Source organism: Zeus faber, assembly GCF_960531495.2.
Source record: "Zeus faber genome assembly, chromosome: 7".
NCBI lineage: Eukaryota > Metazoa > Chordata > Actinopteri > Zeiformes > Zeidae > Zeus > Zeus faber.
In genome coordinates this window covers 2,981,274-2,998,221 of record NC_137203.1, presented here as the reverse complement: position 1 = coordinate 2,998,221, position 16,948 = coordinate 2,981,274, and the positions used below count along the sequence as shown (strand labels likewise).

General features: G+C 44.9%; 1 protein-coding gene across 3 annotated transcripts in view; it reads left to right on the top strand.

Annotated features, from left to right (window-relative positions):
- antxr2a (ANTXR cell adhesion molecule 2a) overlaps positions 1-16,948 on the top strand; it is an 84,686-nt gene that overhangs the window by 22,394 nt on the left and 45,344 nt on the right. For all 3 annotated transcript variants that reach the window (XM_080003428.1, XM_080003427.1, XM_080003426.1), the window contains 4 exons: positions 7,588-7,666; positions 8,857-8,952; positions 14,267-14,317; positions 14,485-14,574. In XM_080003428.1, coding sequence (XP_079859554.1) covers positions 7,588-7,666; positions 8,857-8,952; positions 14,267-14,317; positions 14,485-14,574 — 316 coding nt within the window. The remainder of the gene's footprint in view (positions 1-7,587; positions 7,667-8,856; positions 8,953-14,266; positions 14,318-14,484; positions 14,575-16,948) is intronic.

Below are 16,948 nucleotides of genomic sequence, written 5' to 3'. Positions count from 1 at the left end.
GAGAAGTTCTGAAAACGCTCTCAAGAGTTTTTCCGACCAGTGCTGTATTGTTTTGCTTTGACTTCTGATAGTTTTCCAGTTTGAACCGCTTTTTCTGCGCAAACAAACTAAATATAAACACAAACCTATGAATGAAATACACAATTTGGGATTAAGCCTGAATGTTTTATTACATCAAGCATTACAAACAAATTAAATAAAAAAAAAAAAAATCCCCTGCAGAACAATTCATACGAGCGAATGACGAACTGAAGGGGGAAAAAAAGGTGCATGTTCCCGTTGGGATAGCCATCTCCCTGTTTAACCCCATCCTCCCTAATCCCAAAACATAACAGATGATCGCTAAGACATTCGAGATGGAACAACAGATTTCAATGTCCTCTCCGACTCCAATCCAATCAAAAATGTATGATTAGGAGTGCCGCCGGCTCCCCGAATGTCTTTGTGAGCTTCCGTTCTAAAAGAGATTATAAATGGTATGATGATGTTGCAAAGGACTCCAAATCAACTTTAACCTCACCTCGGGTAATCCCATCATCCCCAGCCCACACTGCAGGTGATAACATGTTGTACGCACTGAATTGAAGTTAAGCCCCCGTTTAACTCACCAGCACCCACCGCTTTCCACTCCTGTCAATAACATGTTGTGCAGTACATTTTAAATTGAAACGGGTAAAGTCGTGCTTGTTTAATGTAGAATAATGCACACGTGTGATTGAAGGTTAATGAATTTTATCCATTTATGCTCCAACAATTGTACTTTCTGTAGAATCCTTCACCTTGTTTGTTTTTACTGTATTTGTATGTAGAAGTATTCATATACAATTATCAGATGTCAACACTACATATACCGTATTTTCACGACCATAAGGCGCACCGTACTAAAAGGCGCAGTCTCAGTTATGTGTGCCATTACTGTATTTAACACACACATAAGGCGCACCGGATTATAGGGCGCGGGTTTTATATACCGGTACATATCCTCTACTACGTTTAAATACCTCTACTGCGTATTTAAAAATAGAGCGGGAGCAAAACTGAGTATGTTTGTGCTTTATTCATGTATTTATTACAAAGTATTAATCAAACCCATCGAAGTCATCATCCTCTGTTTCTGAATTAAACAGCTGCGCTAAATCAGACATGCCAGTTTCCCCTTCTTCGCTGTCAGAGTCACTTTCCGTGCCGTGCGGCTCCTCGGAAATGATGCCGGCTTTTGCGAAAGCTCGAACAACAGTGCCAGCAGACACGTTAGCCCAAGCATCTACAATCCATCCGCAAACTGTGGCGTAACTTGCCCGGCGCTGCCTTCCACTTTTCGTGAAACTGTGGTCTCCGTCGGTCATCCATCGCTCCCACGCCGCTCGCAGCCTTTCTTTGAACGGCCGGTTCACACCGATGTCGAGCGGTTGTAGTTCCTTTGTCAGACCTCCCGGAATAACAGCAAGCACAGCGTTCATTTGTTTCACCTTGTTTTTCACATCGGCTGTGAGATGGGCACGCATGGAGTCACAGATTAACAGCGATGGTGATGCGTGGAAAAAACCACCTGGTCTCCTTACATACACCTCCCTCAGCCACTCTTTCATCATCTCCTCATCCATCCAGCCCTTTTCATTTGCCTTAATAACGACTCCAGCTGGAAAAGTCTCTTTAGGCAAAGTCTTTCTCTTAAAAATCACCATAGGCGGCAGTTTCTGTCCATTTGCGTGGCAGCCAAGCACAACAGTAAACGACGCCTTTTCATACCCCGTTGTGCGTATCGCTACCGTGCTGGTCCCCTTCTTCTCCACCGTGTGATTCACCGAGATGTCGAAAGTGAGCGGCACCTTGTCCATGTTGGTGATGTGGCTTGGCTGGATGCGTTTGTCGGCGATGTGTTTGCTGCAGTAGGAGTGGAAGCTCGCCAGCTTTTCATTATAATCCGCCGGACGTTGCTGCGCTACTGTAGTCCTGGTCCGGATGGAAAAATGGCACCGTTTCATAAAACGAAAGCACCACGACGGACCTCCTTGAAAATGTTCAATTTTAATTTCTTCCGCTAGCGTTACTGCTTTTAGTCGAACAGTGACCGTCGAAACGCTCGCCCCACTCGTTCTTTGCTCGATGATCCACCGCTCGAGTCTTTCCTCCAACTCGGGCCACCTCGCCTTATGTCCGCGGAACACACATAGGGCGCACCGCACTATAGGGCGCGCCGCACATTTTGAGGAAAAAAATAGACGTTTATATGCGCCTTATAGTCGCGAAAATACGGTACTATAAATACATATATTATTCTTGTGAAATTGTTCGGATACAATGCACTAACAATAATTAGTCACCAGATCATTTTCAAAACTTGAAGAACATTTTTGTATTCCTGAGTCCATTAGTCCGGTTCCTGTGCAGTATGAAAGCTTTTCCAACTGCTTCCCGCATCCATCGGCTTTATCTCAGGAGGACATGGCGCAGATGCGCCCTACTATGCATGTCCTTTTTCAAGGTCGTTACGTGTCAGGGTCCCAGTTCGCCGAGCATGCGGTTAAAAATGTGAATTCTGCTAAGGGTACGTCTGTAAGCCACCAACCTCCAGCACCAACAAGGCCCTGATTGGACCTAAACTGAAGCTACGTGCTCGTCATCCGAACAAGGCCTGCTTAATTAACTCTTGGCTGCTGCTGGTGACCCATTAAGTAGTAAGCTGGTTGGGGCTGTGAGTAAACACATCTGCTGGAGGGGTTTTAAGGGGATGTGCGACAGATGCAGCCGTTCCCTTTTCCACGCGTCCCGTTTAAATAATTCACCGCGAGCTGACAATCCCCACATCCCGGACCACCTGCGTGGAACGCCGCGGCCCCGGAAACTTCCGTCTCTGTCCATCTGTCTGCTTCTGCTCTGTCGCTGTGGCCGGCACCGAGGGCGACCCATTAGCGGCTCTCTCGTTGGCGGGAGGAGAACCTTCCCCTCAGGTCCCACATTCCCACTTAGCGACCCCCCCATTTCAATTCTTCTCCTATTTGCTACAGGGGAACCATTTACCTCTTCCGGACGCTGCCTTGGTATCAGGCTTGGATTAGCAGTGATCACATTTGTGCACACAGCAGCCATTTGACACCCAGTGCCTGCCGCTGGGGGGGGGTTTGGGACTGCCCCCCATCCCGCTGGAAAATCCAGGAATCGCCCCGTCCTTGGCTAGCTGTGGAGGGATCTAGCAGCGCTCGTGTCATCATCTGCGGCGACAGCTGCGACATCAGACTCAGAGCACTGGCATCTGTTGAAGACCCTCCCTTCTCCCCAACACTGCCTCCACTCCCTCCCTCCCTCCTCCCCCACCTCCCCTCCACGTATTCCCATTAGGAGGCTCTGCTCGGCCTCCAGGGGCCCCGACGGGAGGGTTTGACGGGTTCTCTCGCACCAGTGTGTCCTCACCTGGTGTTTTCACAGTAATGGTGGAGGGCTAAAGATAACTGAGGAGGGGGCGCCAACACCTGTCTAACATAGCAGGTACAGCAGCGCATGAGGCCACCATCGTTAATTATTGACCAGCCGTTCCCATTGTTGGGGCCAGCGCTTCGACAGCGGCTCCACTACGCAGGGGGGTGGACGCATGCGGCTCTTTGAATGTGTGAATGGTTGTGGCTGAGGAACCATTTGACTGGATTTGAGAGGATAAAGGATCCGGTGTCGTCCTGGGAGTAGGGATGCGCCATGGCGATTTGGTTAATTGGTCAGAGCTCATTCCAAGAAAAAGGAAATAACTGTACAAATGCAGTGACCTGTTTCAGAATCAGATTCAGGCTTTTTTGGCCAAGTAGACTTACACATACAAGGAATATGACTCTGGTTTTCAGTGACGTCCCGAAGAATAAGAAGATTCTTCATTTGTTGCAGGGCACACACATCACTACGAACACACACACACACACACACACACACAACAAATGGTGGCCGGTGATACTTGTTCTCTGGCAGCCAGGAGCAGTGGGCAGCATACAGTGTCACGCCCGGGACTAATTCCAAACATCCATCACTGGTCAGAGGACGATGTTCTGCTTGTTTATGGTGGGGGTCCTTACCGATGTTACATGGAGAAAACCCCATGTGACCACAGGCAGAACTCCACACAGAAAGGCCCCTCATTGGGAGATAACCCACCAAGGCACATTGCCAATAGCACCCCAGGCCGGGATCAAACCGAGGATCTTCTTGCTGTGAGGCAGCAGTGCAAGCAACAGTCTTTGTGTTTCTTACATGTTTTCCTGACAGAAGTTGTTGCATTCGGAACTACATTTTTTTTTAATCGAATATGGAAGTGATGCCATGACTTCTACCGAGAAGTCCTTGCACCACCTTTAAAATAAAATACCCCAAAAGCGTTTAGTTGCTGTGAAATGCACAGAACCTATCCTCTGAAACTGCCATTCTAAAGTTAGCCGAGAGGTCAGGCTGGAAGCCTTTAAAAGTGAATCACTTTGCAGTCAAATTAGTTTTAATGTTGTATTGTGGATCATTTTAAAAGAACATTTGTCAGTATAATCAGAATAATGGATGTGTCACATGTGAGTGAGAACCTTCATCTGGTCTCCAGGCTTTGGAAGCCAGTCCCTGAGCGACAGGAAGCCCTTCCTGTCCGCCGGTCCGAACCCGGCGCAGAGTGATTACTCCTGGATTTCCAGTGACAGGCCTTGCATATGCTCCTCTGTCAATTATTCAGCCTCCTCAATTTTCACGTCTTTAAGGGAAGTTTGAAAGCCATTAGCGTCACCATTGTCAGCCCGTCCAGCTGCACTGCATCACCCAAGCTTAGCGTCACGGGCCGCCAGAAGTACTTTCTGACAGATTAAACGACCGCCGGGGCTGAAAGTTTTTACGGCGGCGTCCTGTTGGAGGAGGGAGCCGTCTGCTCTTCAACCACTGCCCGTCGTGTCCCTGGGAACCTGGGTCGCTTTCTGACCGAGTTTGACTGATCCCTTGCGCCCACGACAAGCTGCTGCCTCCTGTGCCATGTAGTCCTAACATAACTACACTGTTCACTCTCCTTCATTGTAGGAAAGTTAAGTGACAGTGAGCTTGGTTGTGAATTATTCAGCTCTTCTTTCCGGAGAGTTTAGTCCCTTCCAACTCTGAGGCCATCGTCTTATTTTGAACTAAAACTTGATTTTTGGCACGATAGTTCAACCGGTTTAATAGAGAAGCAGTTCCCAGTTCTTCTTCAGGTCCACCATTCTCAAACCTGATGCGATTGTCATTTGAGAAAAAAAAAAAATGATGCACAGCTTATGTATTTTATTCTTTTTTTGACACCCCTAGAATGCATATGGATATACAGTATACAGTATGCATTTTAGGGGGTATAATGAATACCGTATTAACACAAATAAAAACCCTGCTTCTAATAAATCTCAACAAAGCAAATAAAACAGTGTTTTTACTGTAGATGTATTTATTTACACTGTTTCCTGCTGCTGCGTAGCAGTTCGCAGAGCGCTCTCGCTCTCCAGTGCTCCTAAGCAGGAAGTGCTGCGTTCAAGGGAAACTCGGGAAGCTCTTTCTTTTTTCACAATACATGTGTTTGCATGGCACGGGACCCAAACAGAAGTTTGATTTAAAACTCACACTAAAATATGATCAAATATGCTTATTAAAAAAAGGGAATTCGATAGAAAAGCATCCGTCTAATATAAGCTGCTTCCAATAAACCCTCTGCAGTGGAGGTAAATAAAGTCCCCGGTCACTATTTACGGAAATAGGGAATTAAATTCTTCAAATTGAGACACGATGAGTTCAATCAATGAAAAACATCTTAATTTAAGTATTGCTGGAATTTTAGATATTATATAGATAGATAGATAGATAGATAGATAGATAGATAGATAGATAGATATATGGATAGATAATTCAGGAATGGGGAAAAATTGGACCATGAAAATTTTGAATAGATCACGAAATGCGTATTATGAATTAAGAAACACGACTTATGCCAATTTGTTAGAGAGGGTCCTGCTCCGCAGCAACTCTGGACAAAGAACCCTTTGGTTTGTCGGGTGGAAGACATTCCTGACCATGGTTGGGTTGCGGTGCGTTCAGGCTGTCCGGTGATGTCAGGGGAAAAAGGTGTCGGGCTCCAGGGAACTTCCCTCCTTCATTTACCGGGGGTGTACACCTCCCACTTGATTAACAACCTGCCCACTATTACCACGGAGTGAGGATGTCAGCTAAATTAGCCTCTCCCCTCATCCATTCAGCGGAAGCACCTCGTTAACATGCAAGAACCTGCAATGCCTCAACACACAACCATGTAGTAACATTTCCAATCTCTCTCTGTCTGTTTCTGCCCATTTACATATCCACATACATGCATACACGTGTATACCTCTGACAGTATACATGTATACATGTATACATCATCGATTTGACAGGAATGTCAGAGTGCATGCGTTTTTCAAAGGTCCTGTATATCACATTTTTAAATATTTAGTGCTGGTAAATAAGGAAAGGTGCAAAGGAGTCAATTTGGAATATTTAGATGACACTGCATAGTAATGGACACGAGGTCTGGTCGCTCATCTGTTCGGAGCCACAGGAGGATTGGTGGCCCCCGGCGCTGCCTCAGGCCACATCCCAGGCAAAGGCAGCGCTCTAGTTATTATTCCGCAGCTCTCGGCCGTGTTGTGTTGCTCCGTGCAGACCTCCCCTCCACGCCGCCGCACGCTTGCAGCTGCTCGCTCTCGTACAATAGCGGCGCTTTGCATACTTTCTCTCTGTCTTTCTGTTTAAGGGAGGTTTTCAGGCGTTTCGTTCCCTTCCATATCCTGAATTCTCATTAATTCGGCGGTAATTGGATTGGGCGTAATAGACATATGGAAATTGCGGTGCCGTTCATCATTAGGGTTTTAATTGCGCCCGCTCTGGCCGTTCCACCCGTTCCTCCCCAAACAAGTCCGGAGGAGTTCCTGAGTCTGTGCGGCTTCTTTTGTCTGAGTGCCGTGACAGTTCAGTTCATTTCTCAGGCCTTTGCACTTTGGGCGGTGCTGGGCGTTGCACTAATGGGGCCAGAGTACCAGTACACCTTTCACCCTTCTCTGGCTAAATCACTGCTGCCTTTATACCCCATCCAGGAGCAAATTGTTCCAAAAAATACAAATTTAACCACGGGCCAAGTAGTGCAAAGTAGCCCAAAGTGGTGGAAAAGCTTAATATTGAATTAATTCATTTCACCATTATGACGGACAAAAGTCATAATTAAGGGCTTAACTTAATACAACATATCTTTTACATATAATTTCATTATATGTATATGGGCCACATGTGGTCCTCATGCCACAGGTTGGCTGCTACTGATGCAGATAGTTTCTAGTACTGAGGACACACAAACGACTGTGTTTTCCAGTTTTCTTGATGTTTTCTGCATCACTTAAGGGGAATGATGTTTATTTTTGTTGGAAATGTAACTAAGACGTGCCATAAAGATCTTGTTTGCACAAAGTGGAGTTTGTATTAACATAGAATTTAAACAATAAAGGTTTGATAAAAATATCAGTCATATCAGTCTAACGCAGTGTTGTTATGAGTGAATGATGTGGCCTGTGGTGGTGTCGTCCACAGGACAATGGAGCTGCTCATCAGTCTGAACCACGGCAAGTCTTTCATCTCCAGCGCTTACACCATCACCGCCTCCACCTGCGTGAGTTTCTGTGTTTTTGATTTTCATACTTTTATGCATTTATTTTGACAAAGATCACTTTTTTTATCTTTAATCTTTATCTTAACAAGTCATAAAATCTTGAATATAAAATAAAAATGGTCATTTTTCTGTTGCGATAAATTGACTTTCTTAGAATTATGTATTAAAGATGACAGTGGTAGCTTTGAAAAATGTGTCTTCCTGGAACAAATTCAGTCAGAAATTTAACATTTCAGTCCATTTGCGACTACAGCGGTATTTAATTTGAGCGGATGCATAACTTCCAAACAAAGAACAAATACAATATTCTAATTGATTCATAAATTGAAACAATCAAATTGATTTCTTTTCGTGGCTTTGTGTGGCTGTATTAACACTAGAGCATGTTAAGAGGCATCATGATAAAATGTGCTTTCTGCTGATCAGGTGCAGGATCATTAAATATATTAAAGGTATTAAAAATGATTAATGGTATTAAAAAGCAACTATCAGTTTTTTTAATTATTCATTCACAATCTTGGGCTTATTTTGATTTTAACCTTTTTTGTGCAGAAAGGGCAGAAATACAGCAAAATGTAACTGTTCACGGGTTAAAAAGGTCGTCACAGGCGGGCGTGGTCGTCTCCGCCGCAGCGCAGTAGCAGGGTGCAGTGTCAGGCAGTTCGTTTCACAGATGTTTAGGATGCTGAAGTACTGTGTTTAGGATTTATCGTTCAAAAAGTAAATATTTACACCGAAAAATCCAGTTTTTACTAAATAAAGTCCCATAGCAACGGAGGAGGAGAACCACAGAGAGATGTGCGAGACACGGGTTCTGTTTTGTTTTGTTCAAGAAGGAAACAGGAAATAAAGGAAGGAAAACTAATAAATCTCAATCTAAAATAAAATAAAAACACATACAGTCTTTTTCTAAGCACCTCAGATCTCCGTGATCAGAAGGTGCTCTGCGCTCCCAGTGGGATGGAGCAGATTTTTTTACATTTTTCGATTCATAGAAATAGGAAACTGGGAAATAAATTGAAATGTAAAATATGTCAATGTCAGATTTTTAAGTGGACATGGGTAATTGCATTCCAAAAACAAGTCCAGCTGTAATTCCAAGTTAAATTCTTCAATGGGTTTGCCCACACATGAATTCAGGGTTCCTGCAGGCTCCCCCCCCTCACCCTCTGTCTCTCTCGCTCCCCCAGTCGGACGGCCTGGCGGTGGCCATCGTCTTCCTGGTTCTGCTGCTGCTCCTGGCTCTGGTCCTCATGTGGTGGTTCTGGCCGCTGTGCTGCACCCTGGTGAGTACCAGCTGCACTTATATAGGGTTATATAGAAGATATGACGGAAATAAGGTAATAAATAAATAATATTTATCCCGAAGGAAATTGTCGTTCCGATAGTTGCTCAAGAAAATACATGGGAAAAAAGGTGAATTCAATGGAAATGTTGCACATGAAAGAATAGTAATATACTATGCAAATATACTCCGGTATACAAAATAGTAAAATAAGTAGGAAATGATAAAGTAGTCAATAGTCAAAAAAATAGTAAGTAGTTGTACATTTGTACTTTAGTTTAATTGAGCTGCTTACTGCCCATACAGGGTTCACTAGACCCTTTTAAGTTCATGAACTTCATTATTTATCTCTATTTGACTCTTATACTCTTCTGTAAATTAAGCCTGAATTAATAAAAATGCTGAAAATAATTTGACACGATTTGATTCTATTGTTTAAATTTTTGAATCGATGAAATCAGTAAATCATAGAAATGTAATTCATAAATGAATGAAACAATAAGTGAACTCCACCAGAGTCATCTCATGGTACCCAGCAGCTCATCAACTCCAAAACATGTTCTTTAAATACCTGCATCTACATTTTGGACTTTCTTTTTGTTTCTTATAGTTATTGTCCTAACTTTAGTTTCTATGTTCGTACTTTTTTTAATAGTTTTTTTTAAAATCATCAAACCACAAAGAACCCTTTTAGAACTTCCAAATAGAGAATCGTTGTTACATCGTTGGTACAAGTCACAAATTGGTGCGATGGAATTGAACTGTTTTGGAGTATGATTTTAGATAAAAACAGGGGTTTCGGGGTTAAACTCCAAAACTCCAACACCCCACACCCACCCGCCCGGCCTCGCCCCAGTCCCCCACACGACACCCCACAGCCGAGCGGAGCAGTGTCGGTGCAGATGGTGCGGCCTCCGCCTCTTTTTGGGAGAGATCTGATGGAGGACATTTTGGATTTCATCATCCATGACCCCCCCACCCACCCACACCCCCTAGATCCCCCCAAACCCCCAGCGCCATCCTCCACTCTGAGTGATCGACGTGGGCCCGCTTTGAGGACCTGAAGGGGAGCGCGTCCAGGATGAGATGGAAGCATATTTTGGAAAACCAACAAAGGCTTTAGGACGTGAAGCCCCTGCGGCGCGTCTGGCGGCGGCGCGGCGGCGGCGAGCTGCTGTCGCATTCCACGGGGCGACGCAGCGGAGAGGGCGGCCATGTGGGCTGCTTAATATTTAAAACCCCAGTCTGCCGCCGCACCGCCACACACACACACACACACACACACACAAATACACACACTCACATAAACATGCACACATATACACACTTTCACAATTACACACCCTAGGATACCCACAAATACGCAGGCTGACATATGCACGACCCACACACACACACACATACATATACACATGAATGCTCAGTACATACACACAAATACACACGTACGCACGGATACAGTACGCAGATACAGACATACACACGCACACCTATACACACATAAAACACACACACACACACACACACACATGCACAACATCCTTGGCTCGGTGCCAGGGGGCGCTCACACTCTGCGTCTCTTTGTCTATGATTTGTTTGGAAATCAGTCTCAAACGGATCCACGCTGTTTGCTCTGGTTCTAACTGGTTCCACGGTTGATCTGGAGTCCAGAACCTCTCTCTGGCATTTGGGCCCTTTATAGGACTGTACATCTCAAATAGGTCCGTTTGTCGCCAATTAATAAGTGGAAATCGTTTTTTAATTTGCGACTATGCTACCTGCCACTAATCCACGATCACAGTAAGCTTGTGGAAAACAGCTTGTCGCAACACGGTTTGGGCTTTTCGCGGTGGAAAAGCGACGGATTATCATCTCCTGTCAGACAATTATGGAAAGAGCCTCATGGGAGCGGCGCCCCGCCGACCTGCTGTGGGTCCGATTTCCCGCTAACGGGCGCACCTCAGGGGCTCAGGGGTCAACCGTCCCGCGGTTGAGTTTGTAATGTAGCCGTGCGCTCCCGACGCACACGTCCCTTATGCGTTGAGATGGCAGCCGCAGATCATCGGGATAACGCTTTGTTTAGCCACAATACCTTCCGGAAAGCTGCTGCGTAATAACTTAATAAAAGGTGGTAATCCCGCCTGCGTCAGGTGCGGCTTTAACCATGTTAATCAGCGTATGGAGGCTAACCACCACTTACAGCCAGTTGTGTGTCACAGAGCTATTAATTAACCCTAATTGATTATTTTTCATTATATTAATGACAACAGTGTGCGGGGGGTGTAATGGTATGCCTGCGCTTAACTGTGACTAAAGCAGCTGTTGGGATCTACGATAGGCTGTAATTACTCTGCTCTTTTTTTTATGAAAAACCAATTTAGCAAATGCATAGCAGGCAATGGCAGCGAGGCAACCATCTCAAGTGAATAATAGAGCAACGTCTGCTTCTCCCTTTGGCTCGCTCCCCACGCTTCAATATTGCAAAATGCTGCTAATGCTTTTTATTGCTCGCGGAGTTCACGTGATTTGCCTTGATGTGCAAGATGAATCCAAAACCAGCGAATGGATGCAGAAGAGCAGCACAGCACCACCGCCAGTGTGTGTTTGTATTGCAGGAATCTAAGTAGGGCTGTGACCATTACTGCAATACTGTGGTTAGCTCATGTCACCGCGGGATCGAGCTCATTAATGACATCACCGCAAATAATATTCCGCTCCCGCTCGTCACTTCAGCTCTGTGCGCGAGGGGAAGGGACAGTGCATTAAACATATGGTCCATGTCTTTTGTTGTGTCCGATTATTATAAAACCATTTCTCGGGCTGCACCCGGAATTTTGTCAGTTGAATTGGATTCAGACTCTCCGCGATCGGGGCACACGGGGAGCTGTGTTGGCGTCCGTGTTCAGACGCAGACAATTCACACATATAAAAATATATTTATGATTCCCCTTATTGATATGTAATTTCTCATTGAAATGTAATCCCTGCGCATATTTGTTTTATCATGTTATTATAATGCACACACACTGACTGACAAAAAGTTTCGCTACACCTCATCAGTAAACCACAATACTGCACTTATACGTGGCTTTTCCCCGCGGTAATAAAAAAGTGTCATAATGTCACAGCCCTAAATCAAAGAAATAATGGGATTTTGAAGAAATAGTCACACGTACCCGCGTTCTGTGATAATACCGTGTAGCAGTTCCGCCTGCCTCATGCCACCTCAGTGACTCCGTTTATTAGAGAGTGGCAAGATGCAACAAGCCGGGAGCAGATGAAAAGCTGTCATGATAAAGGCTCCCCTCTCTGTGTGTGTGTGGGGATGGGTGATTTAACCTGTGCTCATCTATTGCTCCGATAGGCAACAGGTGCACAGCCACCCCTGACCCAATTAAATCAACCCAAGAAAGGGTGTGGCTGCTTAAATCACACTCCTCCACACACCACAACACATGTCATCAAGTCACAGAAACAACCATATTTGCTAAATATTTGCATTTTTTTTTTTTTTTATATCTGGGAGCGCCCAATAAACACCTCCGTGTGGAAGGTGTGTTTGCGACACAGAAGTTCGTTGTCAGTTTTGTTTACACATTCCTTACGTGACCTCCATCTGAATCTCAATCCGTCTTTCATAATCACAAGATTATTCATGATTTATTTTCTCTTTCTCACACAACACATCTGTTGTTGGAGTTCCATGTCAATTTCCAATTTATTCCGTTTAAATTCGAATCAATATATCCAAACGTTTGAAGGGTGAAATCTGAGGATTAACGGAGCAAGCGGCAGAACACATTTTTGGGGTTTTATCAAGCAATGGGTCAAAATTGCCGACCGGTCGAGTGTTTTTTTTCTCGGTTTGACGTTGCCCGGGGCAGTGCTTTGTCTCGGTTTCTGACAAGAGTGAGATACCTGATATCCCGTCTCTCTGCGGATGTGGGAGTCAGCCGCCGTCCATCTCTCACCCTGCTAACAAAACGACATCTGCATCGGAGGCGACGGACTGTCTGTGTCTGACTGACGACTGACACCGTGGCCATCAGGGGACTGCTGCGCGCTGCACATCCCCAAATGAAAATAAAACAAGGCCGGGCATCTTGTCCTTGAGTGGAATCACATTGTGGACAACCTGCTCCTCAGGTGGTGTTTCATACGTTGCTGTCAGCGACAGGGCCTCAGGGCTGGTCAGCGCGCGTGTGTGTCTGTGTTTGTGTGCGTGTGTGTGTGTGTGTGTCTGTGTGTGTGTGTGTGTGTGTGTGTGTGTGTGTGTGTGTGTGTGTGTGTGTGTGTGTGTGTGTGTGTGTGTGTGTGTGTTATTTATTTAAATAATTTTATTCACCGTGGCACTCCTACCCACACTATAAAAAATGATGTTGTTTGAGTCGTATTAGTACATGAACGGGAGGTAATTCTTTGAAACATTTGTATGTTTGGCTGCACAAATTGTTAAATTTTTGGATAGAAAATAGCTCCATATTCTAAACACCTCATAACCTCGATCTTGAATCTTTCTGAAATAATCTGCAGACATGGAAAAAATGAAAGGATCGTAAATCTTTAATTTTTCCTTTCCAAGGATCTTATCCTTTCATTTTTCCACGTCTGCAAGCTCACAAAAAAAAGTCATCAAAATCTGGAAGCGGGCTGGTGGATGATGCACCGTTTGAAATATTATCTTAACTTAAAACAACCTCCTTCCAGAAGTAGAAATATGATAATAAGTTGGCAAAACTTTGCATTTTACAAGGCACAATGCTAGCTTCTTTAAGTCAAAATGCCTCATTATTTATTACCGTCCTCCCCCTCATCACCTCCGCAGGACTTCACCATAGGGCTGTTGTTTTGGATTCCCGTCCAGATAATTACAAGCTAAACAAGCTGAACTCCTCGTCAACAAGTTAGTTTTCCGATGTTGTGTGTCCGTGTAAAGTGCGAGCACCAGAATCTGGAACCCGGAGTACGGGGGGGTGAAGGAGGAGGTGGAGGAGGAGGTGGGGAGGTGACTCAGAGGATGAAGGCTCTCGAAGACGAGGAGCCTGGTTTTACTCACGCTCACCCGTCACTCATCAGCCTCATCTGGGCTTATCGGACGTGTGTGTGCGTGTGTGTGTGTGTGTGTGTGTGTGTGTGTGTGTGTGTGTGTGTGTGTGTGTGTGTGTGTGTGTGTGTGTGTGTGTGTGTGTGTGTCCCCAGATGGTACGTGTTTATGAGCGTCTTATCTTTCGTACAACCTGTGTTGCTCTCTCTCCCCTGACAGCCATTTTGCTGACGGCTGATTTGATCATTCTAATGTATTTATTTCTATCCAGGTCATCAAAGACCCTCCCCCGCCTCCCCCGCCCTCCCGACCCCCCCCACCGGTGAGTTCACCACCACCCCCACTCACTACTCTGGTCGTATTCTGTACACCTGCATATCTATTCCTACTTATTCCTATTCACTGTCCTCATTTATCAACAAACAAGTGTCAGATGAAATGTCCTTCTGAGGCGGTGTTGATCTGAATCCTCCTCTGTTGCTCTGACAGGAGCCGGAGGAACTGCCCAAGAAGAAATGGCCGACCGTGGACGCCTCGTACTACGGAGGCCGAGGAGCCGGAGGGATCAAGCGCATGGAGGTCGGTGACTGTGGAAGTACCACAACTTTAATACAGAGATGGATATGATTAATGTCTCTAACACGCGAGTCGTCAGCACCAAACTTCCATCTGTAGCGCAACATGCAGGTTGGCACCGCTGAATTAATTTTTTTTTACTTACTGTTGTTTCATTTTTGTAATGCCATGATTTGTAATGATTAGCCACGCCCAGTTAAAAATCTGACATTGCCCACGAACTTGAACGTGGCGTCACGTAGGGGAGACGGGACAGAACTGGTGCTGCGGTGAATGGCAAATTGGTGAGAGACGCTCAGAGTGTTTTTATTTTAGATTTAAATTTAATTCCCACTTTCCTGCTTGTATGAAACTAAAAAGGGAAACACCTGCTCCGTCCCACCGTGTCGCTCTCGGGAAAGCCAGTGTCTCTTGCAGAGATCTCCCCAGATAGACGGGGCGGAGAGAGCTGGTGTTTTTTATGTTAGGTTTTAGATGCATTTGTTTTCCTTTGTTTCCGATGTGCATCTCTCCGTTGTTCTCTTAAACTTTCCCTTGGTATGAGACTAAAATATGAAATCCTAAACACAGTACATCAACATCCTAAATGGCTGTGAAACTAACTGACTGACCTGCGACTGACTAGCACCCTGCGCTGTGGCAGAGGGCGACCACGCCCCCCTGTGACATCACCACCCAGATTTTTACCTGCAAACTTAAAACACCGACATGATTCCCGTTTTTTTTGCCCTTTCTGCCTGTACAAATGTGTTACTTTTTAATTCAAACCATCTTCTCTGTAAGCCCAAGATTGTAAATTCCTAAAAAACATACCTGTGAGTTGCTCTTTAATCGAACATAGAAGAGGAGAAACGCACCGTGTGAGGAAGTTAATGGACGTCAACGCCTTTCGAAGCAGAACGTTGCGTTTCTCCACAAAACACACACAGGACATGACATCACTCGGAATCAACACGGAATTCCCCAGATCCTACCCAGGCCAGAGCTACGACTGGGAGGAATATTTCTTGGTTTTACGGGTAACGGGATTTTTAAGGCTAGCTCTCAAAGAAGTGAAAACTCCGGGTTCAGAAAGTAAAAACCCATTCCGGGATTTTGAGTCGACTGTGTGGATTTGCTTATTGCCCTGAACCCAGAGTCCAACTGATGAGTGGAATCAGTGAATGTAGTTTGTTCTCCATCCGTTGGCATGTGAACCTGTAGGCACAGCGCTGACGTCGGCCATTTTTCCACGGAGCTGGAGGTTTTTGCGGAGGCAGCGGGGAGAAGGGTGGGGGACGCGGGGGGGGGGGGGGGGGGGGGGGGGTTGGCGGGTGGAGCTGGGCCTTCGTACCGACGTCTTCCTCATCAGCCGCCTGACGGCTCGGAGGTGACAGGAGCTGCCATGGCGACCTTGGCCTCCAGGAGCTGATTGGATCAAGTCGTTTCCAGGATGAAGGATGGAGCGATGGCTGACACACAAGTTAACAACCCCCTTCAAGTACACATACACACACACACACACACACACACACACACACACACACGCTACAGACGCAAACATATACATCCATGCACACACACAAACTGGTGGTGGAAGGTGCCATGTTTGAGAGCATGTTAGGAGAATTCTACTCCACTAGATTTCAAATATCTACTTTTTACTACATTTCAAATATCTACTTTTTACTGCATTTCAAATATCTACTTTTTACTACATTTCAAATATCTACTTTTTACTGCATTTCAATTATCTGCTTTTTACTACATTTCAAATATCTGCTTTTTACTGCATTTCAAATATCTGCTTTTTACTGCTTTTCAAATATCTACTTTTTACTACATTTCAAATATCTGCTTTTTACTGCATTTCAAATATCTACTTTTTAGTACATTTCAAATATCTACTTTTTACTTGACAACATTCAGACTGGATGTATCAAACAATTTATTCTTTATTGTAAGTTGTGATCATCCTGAGTATCATCTGCAACACAAAGTACAGTAATAAAGTAATAAGTAATTAAAAAAATAGTACTTTAGGAAGGATCATAGGCACTGAATATTACTTTTAACCCTGTAGAGTCCAAAAGATAGATATAATTGTGATTAAAAAAGTCACCTTTCAGAAGTTGTAGAAGGAGGCCTCTAATGAACACTTTTAACATTTTTTTTTGATTTGTATGTTTTACTATTTCATTTTTTCAGTAATAGGCAGAAGATAGGTGTTTTTATGTACTGTATATGGTGCAGTGTGTAGAATTTCAGTATTGGTTTGTCCATACTTCCTCCATCCCTGACTTGCATACATCCACACACACACACACACACACACACACACACACACACGCACACGCATACACACACACACGCACGCACGCACGCACACACACACACA